Source organism: Lipotes vexillifer, unplaced genomic scaffold (assembly GCF_000442215.2).
Source record: "Lipotes vexillifer unplaced genomic scaffold, Lipotes_vexillifer_v1.1 scaffold811, whole genome shotgun sequence".
Lineage (NCBI taxonomy): Eukaryota > Metazoa > Chordata > Mammalia > Artiodactyla > Lipotidae > Lipotes > Lipotes vexillifer.
In genome coordinates this window covers 2,235,592-2,251,347 of record NW_006775554.1, presented here as the reverse complement: position 1 = coordinate 2,251,347, position 15,756 = coordinate 2,235,592, and the positions used below count along the sequence as shown (strand labels likewise).

Here is a 15,756-nt window from a genome sequence, read left to right as displayed (position 1 = left end):
CTGCCAATGCAGGGGACACAGGTTCAAGCCCTGGTCCCGGAAGATCCCACATGCCACGGAGCAACTAAGCTCGTGCACCACAACTAGAGCTCATGTGCAGCAACTACTGAAGCCCGCGTGCTCTAGGGCTCGTGTGCCACAACTACTGAACCTGCGTGCTGCAACTACTGAAGCCCGTGCGCCTAGAGCCCGTGATCCTCAACAAGAGAAGCCACCACAATGAGAAATCCGCACACCACAACGAAGAGTAGCCCCGCTCGCCGCAACTAGAGAAAGCCCGCACGCAGCAATGAAGACCCAACACAGCCAAAAAATAAAAAACTATAAAGGAAGTTGGAATAAAGCTAACATAAATACTTTAAAAAGTCATATATGATTAAACTTTACTGCAGGCCATAGCAGACAACTTGATTAAGTATAGAAACTTGTTCCTCAATAGGAATATATAACAATGTTCCTTTTAAGTTTAATTCAATTATAAAAAAATACTAACAAGAGTCTGTAATTTGATTAAAGTGATTTAAAAGTTCAAAACAAATAAGAGGATTAAACAAACTCGTTATCGTGTAACAGTTAAATAGCACTGTACTACCAGAGTACATATGAACTTCAACTGAACAGAAAAAGCAATCCAGAAACAGCCCCAAGTATATTATCTAAGGTTATATGTCAACGGTTAGCATTTTACCTCAGCAAAAGGAATATTCAATACTTTATAAAGATTTTTTTAAATGGACAACCTATCAAAAGCAATTCCAAATGATTCAGTGTTAAGACGAAACCAAGAAGTTACCTGTGAATGAGAATTTTTATACATAAAAGCAAAGAAACCACTAAAAAAACAGAGATTGGACTACTTAAAGTTTTTCTTTTTTTTTTTAATGCCCAAATACATCAAAAGCAAAAAAGCCCCAGAAAACAGCAGAATACACTTGGCAAGCCAATTCTATCACCTTTAATGTTAGTGAAACTTTCTCTCACAATCTGGTCATGACCTAGTTTGGAGGTGGTAATGTTCTAAATTTGCCTTTTGCCGTGTACTCCCATGCATTTTAGGAAAATAAGAGATGCCATCAGTAATTGTTAGCTAAAATTCCATTTTTAATCTGGAACCTACTTGACACTTTCCCAAAAACCTAAATTAAAAGGCTATCTCAAAAGCTGCATTTACCAAGGCTGGATCACAAAGACATTTTTGTTATGAAAAACACTGCAGCTTAGATAGAAAAATAAAAATCTAAGAGTAGGGGAGTGGGGTAGGGAGTCAGGGTGGGGGTGGGGAGATTACTAGCCTGACTAAAATTATAAAAAGTGCAGGACTCTTCAGCAATCATGACTAAAACATTTCAGAGTCGGAGACTACTTCAGAATTGGAAGAAGTCAAGTAATATATTTCCCTTACACATAAGGAAGCCAAAAGCCATCATTACAAATGATCTGGAAGACAAACATATAGAAACATCATTAAGTAGAAGATGATAATTACACTTTTCCAGGAAAGGGGACAGTTCAGTATTACTGAGTGTAATGCAAAATACAAATTTTAAACTAAGATTTGGAAGTCTGAACTTAACTGAGAAACACCTGAAGTCCAAAATATCATCAGCATCCTACTCTCATACAAAATTGCCTTAGGAAGACTGATGGCAGCTCTAGTACCGTACCTCAAAAAGAATATTAAAAAAAAAAAAAAAAAAATAAATAGGATAAAAGTAAAGGAACAGAAAAAGATATATATCATGCAAGCATTAATCAAAGGAAAGCAGGAGTGGCAATATTAATATCAGATAAAGTAGACCTCAAAACCAAGGAAATTTATTGGACAGAAAGGGACATTACACAACGATGAAAAGGTCAACCTATCAAGAAGACACAGCATTCCCATGGGCCTCCCTGGTGGCACAGTGGTTAAGAATCTGCCTGCCAATACAGGGGACACGGATTCAAGCCCTGGTCCAGGAAGATCACACATGCTGCGGAGCAACTAAGCCCATGCGCCACGGCTACTGAGGCTGCGCTCTAGAGCCCGTGAGCCACAACTACTGAGCTCGAGAGTAACACCTACTGAGCCCGTGAGTCACAACTACTGAAGCCCACATGCCTAGAGCCCATGCTCCGCAACAAGAGAAGCCACTGCAATGAGAAGCCCGCGCACCACAACAAAGAGCAGCCCCTGCTCACCTCAACTAGAGAAAGCCCACGTGCAGCAACCAAGACCCAATGAGACATAAATAAATAAATAAATAAATAAATAAAGTAGAAACAAACAAAAAAAGAAGTAAGGCTTTACTTTATGGAACAAAAAAAAAAAAAAAAAAGACATAGCAGTGCATTATGTAGCACCTATTCAGAAACAAGATACATGGGGTAGAGCAAAGACTGGCGATAATTCAAGGGAATTGCATAATTCATTCAGGAAGAATTTAGATCCAGGAAAATTCATACAATTTCCTAATTAAATATGTATCATGTAACAAAATGGCTAAATATGTGCTTTCTGCCTTAAAGACTTCCAATCTCACCAAAAATAAAGACCTTGAGAAGTTAACAGTATTTAGGTTTTATAGTATTTCCAGGAAGTATGAACTGTTATCATTGGGAATATGAGAGAACCTTAGATGCACAATTTCAAACAGTACTTGAGTGAGAAAGTTAAAAATGTTTCCTTAGGGACCTCCCTGGTGGCGCAGTGGTTAAGAATCCGCCTGCCAATGCAGGGTACATGGGTTTGAGCCCTGGTCCGGGAAGATCCCACATGCCGCAGAGCAACTAAACCTGTGCGCCACAACTACTGAGCCTGTGCTCTAGAGCCCGCGAGCCACAACTACCGAAGCCCACGCGCCTAGAGCCCGCGCTCCACAGCAAGAGAAGCCACCACAATGAGAAGCCCGCGCACCACAGTGAAGAGTAGCCCCCGCTCACCACAAGTAGAGAAAGCCTGTGTGCAGCAACGAAGACCCAACGCAGCCAAAAGAAATTAAAAAACAAAAAATGTATCCTTAGTTATTCTAGCCTCTAGTCCAGGGGCTGGCAAACGTTTTCTGTAAAGGTCCAATTAGCAAAGATTCTAGGTTTTGCCAGCCAGATGGCCTATGTGGCAACTACTTACCATAGTAGCTGGAAAGCAGCCACAGATAACATGTAAATGAACGGGCATGGCAGGTTAAAGAAGACAAATGCAATACCACAACCAAATGCAGTGTATGGACCATGACCGGTTTCTGGGGTAGGGACTGTGGGGAGACGACTATAGAAGACATTCATTCATAGGGTTGTTGCTCTAGACAAGGTGGTGAGTGTCTGACCCAGATCAATGGTGGCAGCAGTGCAGAGGAAAGAGGAAAGCTGAGAGATGTTCTGGAGTTAAGATCAGCAGGGCATGATAAACCAGTGGCCTGTAGACATGAAGAAGAAGGAGAGTTAAGCATGATTTTAAGAGTTCTAGATGGGTGACTGGATGAATGGGGTTGCCGACCTTTTGAGCAATGGGATCCAGAAGGAGAAACTGGTATGTGGCAAGATAATGAGTTCGATTCTGGACGTGTTGAGTTTGAAGGGCCCAACATCAGCTGAAGAAATCCAGAAGACATGGAACCTAAAACTGGGGAGAGAGATGAAACAGAGCCTTGGGAGGGAATAACATCTGAAAACTGGTCAAAGAAAAATGAAAGAATGAAAGAGCTTTAAAAAGGAGGAAGTGGTCAATGATAAAAAAATGTAGATATATATTAAGGTAAGAATGGAAAAGTCTATTTTGTAACCACAATTAAAAATTTAAAAAGTCTGGATTTGGCACACGGAAGATCAGTGCCCTTAGTAAGAGCTACTTTAGTCAAGTGAGCAGGAGCCAGACTCCAGAGGAATGAAGTGATGTATCAGAGATTCCAAGTCTAGAGTATTTCTGTAAGAACTCTAAAAGTAGAGAGAAATTCTACAATAGCCCCAAGAGAATGGGAGTTTAAAGGAATTTATTTTAAAGATTATAAAGACTTGAATACGTTTACAGACCAAGAGACAAGTTGAGAGCAAGAAGTGGAAGTTACAGGACAGCCAGGATGTGTACTACACCGAAAAGACAGTGACGAGCACAGCTGGATGGACAGTATTTTAATCTTTAAACATCTCTGGAAACTTTAAGTTTCTTAAAAAAATTGAAACGTAGGAAAATCTATAGTGTAATATAAAAAACACTCACACACCCCTCACCTTAAGGTATATACTACTAATGTAATAGAAAACTCCTGTGTACCCCTCTCTTGATTACATCTCCTTTCTTCTACAGTAGGTAACTGAGTGGTAACCACACAAAATGCTATATTTGAGTTTACTCATAAGCAAAATATGTTGTTTTGCAAGCTTTATATTTTACATAAATGATATCACACTATAAACAAAGACTTTTTGGTACCATCTGCAAAAATGTGAACATGAACTACGTATCACAGGATATTGCTGAAAATATCCCTCTTCTGCTTAACGGTGACTGTGGTATCATGGTTGTATAGAAGACTATCCTTATTCTTTAAGAAATTACCTGTGGAAGTATTAAAGGTGAAGTGCAATGAACATCTGTGCACACGTGTGCATATGTATGTATATATAACGTACTAATAACGGATGGATTTGAATCTATTTTCTGCATGTGCCATGTCAGTTGGATGATAAAAATGTGGGTTGCAACACTCTGGCCCATAAGAACAATACTGCTGCCAGCCCTCTTAAGCATAAGTCCCCCCAAATCCTTTATCACACAGCCTTCAGGCCCCCCAATTCAAAGGTTTTTGGGGGGAGGAGCAAGGCCTGATACCTTAAGGCTCTAAGAAATCAACTGCAAAAGAGAGGTCCTTCAGCGATGACTGAAACCATCACTAAGTGTTTGAGGCACAGCCACAAACGGGCAGCTCAGCCTGCAGAGTTGTGTGGTTTGACCAGCACAGGTTGTAAAAACTTAAAATGAGAATATAAAGGTAGGCAGGGTACAAAATTAATACATTTACCACAGTTCCCATTACTTCTTTTCATCCTTTACTCCACTTACCTGCTATAGCCTATGAAGGCATTTAGTTTGTGTGGCCTCTAATTTAGAAAATACCTAATGTCGTCTAGGTACTATCCCTCTTCCTTGACTGCAGTGAATAAACGAGAAATGCATTCTGTGAGGAAAAGGGAGGTGTATCCAGAACTCCTCATCTTTACCATGCAAACTTGTAAGTAAATTTCTATGTATGTATTGCATGTATTAATTTAAATGTCAAATCTATTCCATTACCTATCTCTGTTCAGGAAACAGAAAAACCAAACACAAGTACAAAGAGACAAAACAGTTAAGATTATGTTCCCACATTTCTGAACTACATGTAATTCACAACATGCAATCTTGGGGTTTCTGGGCTATTCATGCTGTTTGTACTGTCCAGTATATGCTGCTCTTGATTGACTGCTAAGCTATTCTCTAATCTGAAAAATGAAAATTAAACATGTTAATACAGTGTGTGGGTCATAAGCACCCCATAAGAGTTAGTCACTATATTACTATTATTATTGTTGTTATATTATTATTAGCCCTTCAGGAGCCAGGACAGACCTAAGAAGTCCTCTCTAATTCACAGACACCCAATGCCCTATTATGTGACTAGTGTTTCTATTATCATTTCTAGTAGCACCTACAAAAATATTTTAAGGTAAATATGTGACTATGCTGTTAAAGGGGGATTCATAAATGTTTAAAAAAAGACAAAAGCACAAGTCTGGTTCTTCTGCAGAATGCTTTGCCTTCATCCTCTGCATTCTCTAGCTGTGTGGGAATTTAATTTTAAACCTCAGGCAGACTGCTGCACCCTCCTTATTTCCATCTTAACCTCCACATTAACGCAGTCCACCTTTGTAAAGTTGTTTTAGAAACAGGTGGGATATTTTCCCTTCTCAGCCTTTTTTTGAAGACTTCTTCCTATGCCCACATCGTAGGCTTTCTTTTCATCTGAATGTATACCCATAACACTTTTGGGTTTCTTGACCCATATCAATTTTTGAGAAATAAGATTCTCAAAAATTATACTCCCATTGTTTCCATTTCAAAAACAGCTTTGCTCTTTCATTTCCCAAATTGAAAAAGTATATTCAACATATTTTCTAAATTTACTATCCCACTTTCCTGTTAATTATCATACCACTACTACTTAGCTTGCAGTAGGTACTCAAGCATTTGTTGTATAAATAACCTCTCCTAGGTTTTAACCACAATGATGCTGATGACTCAGTACATCTGCTTTGCTTCCAACCTGACTTCCCAGAGGAACTTCAAACCAAATTATTAATTGCTTGGCATCAGATCTAACATATCTAAACCAGACTCTTCCTCCTGAAAAGTGCAGGTCCTTCGGTAAGTTTCAGGGAAGATAATTCATTCAGTGCCTAAATATTAGGCACTAAACTAGCTGCTTTAACATGTCACATAATATCACCCTCAAAGCAACCTTACAGATTGGGTACTACACTTTACAGATTAGCAAAAACAGTCAGATAAGTGATTTGGCCAAGCTTATGCAAGAAAGTGTGTAGGGAAGTAGAAGTAAGTATTAACTTGGGCTGATAATTTAAGTTTGCATCCTTTCCAATAATGCACTTCTCTAATTACCTATGCTCGAAAAATCACATCTGTGTCCTCTTCCTCCTTACCTATCACTACCAATATGCTGCCAAAGCAAAGCACGGTTGTTATGAACATAGCTTTGGAGTCAGACAGATCTCGATGTGAGTGCAGGCTCTGCTACTTGTTAGCTGTGAAATACCATATTACAACGTAGAGTAGTTCCTGGTATATATAAGAGAGCATAGAGGTAGAAAGTGAATATTCTACCTGAGATAGTTAGGAAAGGCTGCTCAAACGAGACTCGAACACACGTAACAATTAAGTAACCTGCCAAGGTCACACATGCTGGTATATGGTGGAGCTAGGACTTCAAAACCAGGTCCATCTGGCTCTAGAGACTCTGTTCATTACCAGTCTGCTACTGTTTTCATGTGTGGGAACCTTGATTATCCTCAATTCTCTATATGACTTGTGGTAAAAGTGTCAAAATAGTTCAATAAGTGAATGGACAAACCAGTCGTCAGAACATATCAAAACAAACTGGGCTTTGAGAAAACTGTAATCACATACTGGATTTATCTTCTACCTCACAATCATTACTGAGCTGAGAAAAGCCATTCTGAGGCAATAACTGAAATGCATGTGCTCTGAACAGAATTTTCATGGGTGGTAGTCTCTTTACGGCACGTGGTAACTGATCTCAAGCCATCTTTGTCTTGGTACCTCAGTTTCCTCTACTGAAAAGTGGAGATAAGAACAGCTTACACCTCTCAGGGTTGTTGAGGATTAAATGCAATAACGTGCACAGCTGCTTAGCACGTGACTTGGTGGGGGGTTGCTCAATTTTAGCTATAGTCTTATAATCAATTTTAGCTATAAGCTGTATATTAAAATGGGTAAGATCTGGAGGGAGAGCTCTAGTTAACCTACAGGAAACATTTTCATATTCCCCATTCATAACTTCTGTATAGAATTCTTATTTTTACAACACAGATATTGATGAATACAAATACATCACCAAACAGGCATGAGTTTATAAACTTGCTACACTGCTAATGATGACAGTTGGAGTCTCGTAAGAAATGCCTTCTCTCACCTGACTGGTTTTTGCTGATCTGCACCTCTCCGTTATTTTGTGGCTGTTGATTTGTTAAAGCACTGCTCTCTGACTGGCTGCTTAACACTTTAACAGCAGATCCCAGGTTTGCTGCTATGACAGGAAAATGCTGACCCCTCTTTAGAAGCTGCTTATGTTCCTGGTGGCGAAATCGAGGTGGAACTTCGCGCGGATACCGAGGCAAGGCCTGTGGTGGCTGCGGCTGCGGCGGCTGCTGTGGCTGTGGCGGCGGCTGCGGCGGCGGCTGCTGATTGTTGGCTGTGGCTCGCTTGGCATTATTATTAGTGCTGGTTGCTGTGGAAGTGCCGTTATTAGAGTTGGCAGGCTGAGGCTGGCTTACACTGGGCTTTATCTGTTCTGGCACTAATCCCAACAAAAGAAAAGGGGTGGAAAAGATTAGCCAGTAAAGTGCACCTCCATTGCAAGCCATCTAAGTAAAAAGGCACTAAGAAAAACAATCCTAAAGGAACAGAAGCTTTACGTGTGCAGGGATATCCTTCCTCATTCACGGGCTCCAGTTTTCTTGAGAAGGATCACTGCCAAGCGTCAAATTTTACTTCTGCTAACTACCTATCTGATAAGGGAATGGACACCAGTCAGCATTCCCTGTCCTGGATGACAGTTCATGCTCACCATCTCCTTCCCATATTATCTCCAATTAGAGAATAAGCACTGTTTATACAACTCTGGAACTCACAATAAGTAAAAGAACAAAGGTGACAAATCAAGTTTTGGTAATCCCGAAAGAATCCTCAATTCCCCAGTAACTGTTCTTAATCTGCCTCATGTTTAATGTGTTTGGTCCCTATTTTTCATCTTTGAAAGACAACACAGAGTAAGGGTAGAAAATAATCCTGCTAGTTCCCTTACAAAACAGCAAAGTTAACACTTTGTTAAATGTAAAGCCTGAATCAAATAAGACAAATTCAGAATTGGGATGTATATACAAAGATCACAGACTGAAATCTATGAGACTAACCAAAATTGGAGAAATAACTTGGATACCCTGTCTTAAGCAAGTCTGAAAAATAGCTGTCTACTGTATGAACAATCAGAGACTATAGTGAATTTTTGGACTCCTAAAGGAGATTAAATAAGTAAATAAACTGAGGGAAATGCTCTAAACCAGTGAAAATATACCCCATCTCTAAAACTACAGGGAGGCAGCGTGGTATATGAACTTTTGGTGCCAGATGGACCCAGGTTTCAATCCCAGCTCTGCCTTTAGTAAGCTTTGTGTCTTTGGACAAGTTGTAAAAACCCAAGCCTGTGGTCTCCTCTGTAAAAGAGGGATAATACCTATTGCTTGCAGAGCTGTCCTAAGGTTAAATATATTAATGTTTACAGAGCACCAAACACAAGGCTATACACGCATACTCTGGTTTATTGTGCTTCACTTTATTGCACTTAGAAGATACGGTGGTGGGTTGTTTTTGTTTGTTTTTTACAAATGGAAGGTCTGTGGCAACCCTGCATCGAGCAAGTCTATCGGCGCCATTTTTTCCAACACCACCTGCTCACTCTGTGTCTCTGTTTCACATTTTGGTAATTCTCGCTGTGTTTCAAACTTTTTCATTATTATTAGTTATGGTGATCTATGATCGGTGACCTTTGATGTTACCGCTGCAAAAAGATTATGACCCACAGAAGGCTCAGATAATGGTTAGCATTTTTTAGCAATAAAGTATTTTTAAATTAAGGTATGTACATTTTTTAAGACATAATACTATTAAACACTATAGACTACAGGATAGTGCAAACATAACTTTTTACATGAACTGGGAAACAAAAAGTTTGTGACTCGCTTTATTGTGATAGTCACTTTATCATTTTGTGTGTGGCAGTTTTAAGTTATTAGTTTTTAAAATAAAAATATATATTCACTTTACTCCGGTGGCCTGGAACTGAACCCACAATATCTCTGAGGTATGCCTGTAGAGTGCTTATTTTTTAATGATTGGCATAATACCACTTTATACTTTTGTAGTAGTTTAATGTTTCTCTGAGATTTTGATGCATCTTCACAGATGCCACTGTCAGATAAAGTGATTCGTCTCCATGTGATCAGTGAGGACACTCAGAGAAAACTGTTCAAGAGTTAAGAGCTCCAACCCCACCACTCACTAGCTACGCTATTTCTGTGTCTTTTTCCTTGTCTATATGGTATAGACAGTCTTGATCTAGTACCCAGAATTATGTAAACACTCAGTGAACAAAAGGTATTACTGTGGCCCAAATAAAAGAAATATTTATCAAATGCCTAAAATATATACGATTCTGTGATAAAGTGTTGGTCACATGGGTTGTTTCCAATAGCCACCCAACTTCCTCTTACAAACCCTCAGATCTAGAGCCACCTTTCATTTAACAGTCTAGCCTCACTATTGTCTTCTTTCTCTGAAATGGTGGATTTAGTCTATATCACTAATACTGATACTTTTTATTCTTAATATATGATCTTGACCTCTTATTTTTTAAAATCTGATTTCGATTTTTCTAAAGTAATACAAAAAAATTGTATTTCAGGAGGAATTACATTGAAAAATCACAAACATTCCATCTATTGCTTGGAATTCCTTCCATTCTTGAAGGCAAACCGAAAAGCCTCTTATTAGCGTTTGGGCCAAGTGCATTCTAGGTCTAATTACTTTATGTAGAAAATTCTGTCTCCTAGACAAGTGTATGCTCCCAGAATGTAACAATAAAGTATATTCCTCTGTCATGAGGGGAAAAAAGGAACTAGAATATTCTAAAGTACCTCTGAAACCAAAAGAAGATCAAGTATATGTAACTGAAATTATAAGGCACATAAAAACTCTAACTCAGCTTTTACATGCCTAGTATTGGGCTCAGTATGGTATTTGGCAATTGAATGTAACCTTAAAGTGGTACTGTTACCCACTGCTAAAATACAAGTTTGCCCGCCACTTTATTACTAAAGGGAAAAGATTGTGACAACAATTTAATACCCAAACAAGATGTTATTTATGTGAGACAGCAACAGGAAAATGTTGTTTAATACATTCGAGGAATCAGAAGATATTCTACATGCAAACACTGTGGATAGCCTACGTGAAGACGAGTGTAAGAACCCTAACACTACTTCAGAAGTGACTAGGAACTCAGAAGCAGTATTTACATCAGTCACCCAGCAACCCCACACCTACCTCAAAAATTCAAAGAACTCCTGTATTTCTTATCAATAAAGCGCCATGGGGAAAATAAGGCTGAAAGAGATACTAGTTTCTAGGGCCAGAAAACTTCACTGACACCAGTAAAAACATTAAGACACGTAACTACTGACTATAATACTAAACTAAATAATCTAGGGCTTCCCTGGTGGCACAGTGGTTGAGAGTCCGCCTGCCGATTCAGGGGACACGGGTTCGTGCCCCGGTCCGGGAAGATCCCACATGCCGCGGAGTGGCTGGGCCCATGAGCCATGGCCGCTGGGCCTGCGCGTCCGGAGCCTGTGCTCCGCAACGGGAGAGGCCACAGCAGTGAGAGGCCCGCGTACCGCAAAAAAAAAAAAAAAAACAACTAAATAATCTAAGGTAAAATCTCAGATGTAAACATGGGATGTAGTAGTAAAGAGTAAAGGAGAAGCTAACAGTGCATGTAGGTGTGCCAGGGTAAGGGTGGAGTTGCTGGGTAACAGATATAAATACTGAATAATTTTCGCTGCTGTATATGCGTAGTTAAAATTTAGGTTAATTATGTCAGTAAATATCTAAACCATTGGAAGGGGGAAAACTGACAAAACGATCCATTCAACAGACACAGAAAATGCAATAAAGAGAATTACTTTTAAATTGTGGTTAAAATGAAATACAAAATGAAATATCAAACATAAAACTCAATATATCTATAATCACAATAATAATGTAAGTGGGTTAAATTAACTAGTTAATAAAAGATCTTAAACAGGGTTAAGAAAAAACAAACTTAAGGAATATACTTATCAAAAATCACTCCTGAAACAAAACAATGCAGGAAAATTGGTGGAAAAAGTACAGAGACAGATATACTAACAAGAAATGCTAACAAAACTTAGATGAAAGCAACATTAATATCAAACCTTTAAAATTCAAAGAGAAAGCATTATAAAGATTTTGCATACTGATAAAAGAAACAAACTAAAAATAAATAAACAGCTAAGAACCTTTATATACCAAATCTTAGTATTAAAACATGTAAACCAAGTGGGGACAGAAAAGAAAAACTGAGAAAAAGCAAAACCATATATCTTGAAATGAGGTAACACCTTTTTTGACAAGTACCCGAGAAACAGTCATGAAGTACACACACAAACCATTCAGCACTAAAGAAAACATCAATAAATTACAAAAAGTAGGAATAATACAGATGGTATTTCTGGATTACAATGGCATCACACTAGAAACACAGGCAAATAAAACTGCCTTATTTAAATAAATTTTGAGTTGAAGAGGAAATAAATACCAAAACTGTAGAATTATATTAAAAAATAGTGAAAACAATACACATAATAAATTTTAAGATATCATAGACTTAATTATTTTCAACAAATGAGAATGAATGTGAAGCAACCAACTCAAGTTAAAAATCAAACTAAAGGAAGCAGTAAGAAGGAATCAGTAAAAATAAAAGTAGAAATCAATGACTTTAAAAGTGAACCAATAGCAAATAAAGATTTGAATAAATATATGACACAGATATAAAAAAGGAGTATAAAAAATATGCTATAATTTTACATTTTAATCTCTCTCGAATATTTTACATTGCTGATTCAATAAAAGTTTTTTGGAATGCAAATAAGTGAACCAATAAATCCAAGGCATGGTTCTATGAAATAAGTAAACTACCAATTAACCTAATTTTTAAAAAAGAAAATGGAAAAAAAATAAGATGATTTTCTAAAATTAAGATATTTCTTAAGGCTTAACTCATTAAATAATTGGAAAAACTGGAGGAAAGAATTATTTAACACTGATCCCAGAAGAGGCAGAAAAAAATAGATTAATTAGCACAGAAGAAGTGGAGAAATTTATGAAATCATCAATCAGGATCACACAGTTTGATCAATACTACCATGCATACCTCTTCATTTTTTTTTTTAACTAGCATACTTTTAAGAGATATTTATCTCTAAATAAAATGCTATTTAAATTGTTGTAGGGCACAGCATAAGATGGAATACCAACATTAACACTGTTACAAATAAATCAGACAAAATTTTCGTAATCCCAAACAATAGGGGAAATGAAGAAATATAAATAGTACTGGGGAAGAAAGGACATAATTTCAAATATAGGGATTCTGTAAAGACAAGAAAATACTATAATCTATACCAATAAAACAGAAAACCCAGCTAAACTGAGTGTTCTACAACATGGCTTGGCAAATCTTTCCTGTAAAGGGCCAGATAGTAAACAATTTTAGGTTTTGCAGGCCATACTGTCTCTGTTGCAACTACTCAACTTGCTGCTGTAGCACAAAAAAACAGCCACAGACAGCGTGTAAATGAATGGATATGATTGTGTTCCAACAAAACTTCACATAAAAAAAACAGGCAGTGGGCCAGATCTGGCCTGCAGGCTGTAGTTTTCCAGCCTCTGCTCTGTAAAATATAATTTACCAAAATGAGCTCACAGAGGAGTAGAAGATCCTATGGAATAATAACAGCAGAGGACACTGAAAGATCCTGCAAGATTTACCTCCCTAAAAAGCACCTGGCTCAGATGACTTTACAGGGAGTATGTAAATAAAATCCTCAAGAAGCATATATAATATCAATCTTACATAAACTGTTCCAGAACAAAGAAGTTAAGGTTCAAAAGACTGGCTGGATTCAAATTTTGGCTCTGCAACTTACTAGCTACATGACCATGGGCAAAGTACTTATCCCCTCTGTACCTGTTTCCTCATCTGTAAGACAGAGTCAAGTATTAATACCTACACCCATAGGGTTTTTGTGAGGTTTTAACAATATAATAGATGTGAAGAACTAAAAACAGTACCTGGCACATGGTTAGCACTCAATGAATGTTAGTGATTACTATCACCATCTGGGTAAAAAAAGGGAGGAGGAATTAGGATGAACCCCAGGTTTCTGGCCTGGAATCTGAGTAGACAGTAGTACCATTTACTAAGATATGAAATAGAAGACAGAAATTAAATTTGGGAAGTATGTGAGAATGAGTTTAGTTTTCTTGTTTGTTAAATTGTTAGGTTTGTTATTACTATAGGACAGCCATTCTCAAACTTTTTGGTCTCAAGACCCCTTTACACTTAAAAAAATTACTGAGAACACCAAAAACTTTTTGTTTATGTGGGTTACATCTATAGATATTTACCATACTAGGAATTTAAACAAAGAAAATTTTAAAATATTTATTGACTCATTAAGAAAGTCCTCTATATATTAAAAATAAATGTTTTTTGAAAAAAATTTTCCAAAACAAAAAAAGTATGCATTGTTTTACATTTTTGCAAATCCCTTTAACGTCTGGCTTAACAGAAGGCAGGTGGATTCTCACATCTACTTCTGCATCCAATTTGTTGTGACTTGCACATTATGTACCCTCTAGAAAACTCCACTATATACTCATGAGAGAATAAGTGGCTAGACAAAGCCTTTCTACTATTATTATGAAAATAGTTTTAACCTTGTGGATCTCATGAAAGCTTCAGGAAGTCTCTCAGGTGTCCTTGGGTAAACTATGAAAACCACTGCTGTAAGAATGCTACTGAATATATGGTCCTAGAATTTAGTAAAAGTTTGAACTAAAAATATGACTTAGGATTCAGCATACAGGTAGAAAAAGAAGTTATGAAGTTGTAAAATAAGAAATGGCAAGACCTAAATAATAGGTTTAAATAGCAGACAGAAGAAGAGAGTTATGGCAAGAATAAGTTACAACTGCCAGAGAAGTAGGAGCGCTGTTGTTTATTTTAGTAAACGGCCTCACTATCTATCTAATTACTAAAGCAGGGACATCTTTCTCAAATTCTCCCTACCCCTTTAGGTCCAGTCAGTCTAAAGGTCCAATAGATTAATTATCTCCTTGATACAATCCAAGTGCATCCTTGTATCTCCAATGTCACTGCTGTGAATTAGGCCCTTACCAATTTCATCTTGCAAAAACCTAATTGGTCTCCTTGGCTTAAGTGTTGATCTCATCCCACGCCCTTTTCACGCTCCCCAAATCTATCATCTCTCTGCCCCACATTATCTATATTATTAAAGCGCTCTCAGAATTAATGCAAAGTCCTTAGCACAGCCCCTACCTACCACTTTTCCAGATTCATATCCTGCTACATCCACACACAACTCCTCTTCTGCATCAAATACCTCCAATTCTCTGAAAGGCATCATGCTCTTTCATGACATTCCTTTCTTGAAAATCCTTCTGTCTACCACCTTTCCTAGGAAACAACTAATCACCCCCCACTACCCCTCTATCCAGCTAATCTTAGAATTATTTTATGACAACATCCCCTCCCCACTCCCATAAAACTCTTTAGGCATTCCTTACACCAGAAGTCCCCAACCTTTTTGGCACCAGGGACCGGTTTCGTGGAAGACAATTTTCCACAGACTGGGGTGGGGCGGTGTGGTTCAGGCAGTAACGCGAGTGATGGGGAGCCGCACATGAAGCTCCGCTCCCTGGCCTGCCACTCACCTCCTGCTGTGCGGCCCGGTTCCTAACAGGCCCGGGGGGTTGGGGACCCCTGCCTTACACTACATGTGCTCTGTAAGTGCAGGTTTCTTACTTCTTCCTTTTCCCACATGGTGGTCCCAGCACTAAGAACAGCAAATGGCATGTTCAAAAATCCTAGAGAAATCAGAAATATACCTTTTCCTGGGTCTTAGCTCTGCTTCTTCAAGGAACTCTTACCTTCCTACCCAAAATTTCCCATCTTAAATTACCAACACAAAGAGGAACATAGCTGATTTGTCCTACAATCCTCTAGGTTTAGCTGACTGAGTAAATTCTTCCACCGAACTTCATTAATGAATTTCTGGATGAAACCAGCCTATTAACAAATTCTGCTCTTCAGCAAAACA

At 38.2% G+C, this 15,756-nt stretch overlaps 1 protein-coding gene across 2 annotated transcripts in view; it reads right to left on the bottom strand.

The window, feature by feature from the left end:
• Positions 1 to 15,756, bottom strand: part of TNRC6A (trinucleotide repeat containing adaptor 6A) — a 98,609-nt gene that overhangs the window by 43,899 nt on the left and 38,954 nt on the right. Inside the window, exon 5 of one of the 2 annotated variants that reach the window (XM_007449994.1) lies at positions 7,686 to 8,069. In XM_007449994.1, coding sequence (XP_007450056.1) covers positions 7,686 to 8,069 — 384 coding nt within the window. Of the gene's footprint in view, positions 1 to 7,685; positions 8,137 to 15,756 lie in introns of those variants that run through there. The other variant, XM_007449995.1, reaches the window with a different exon arrangement.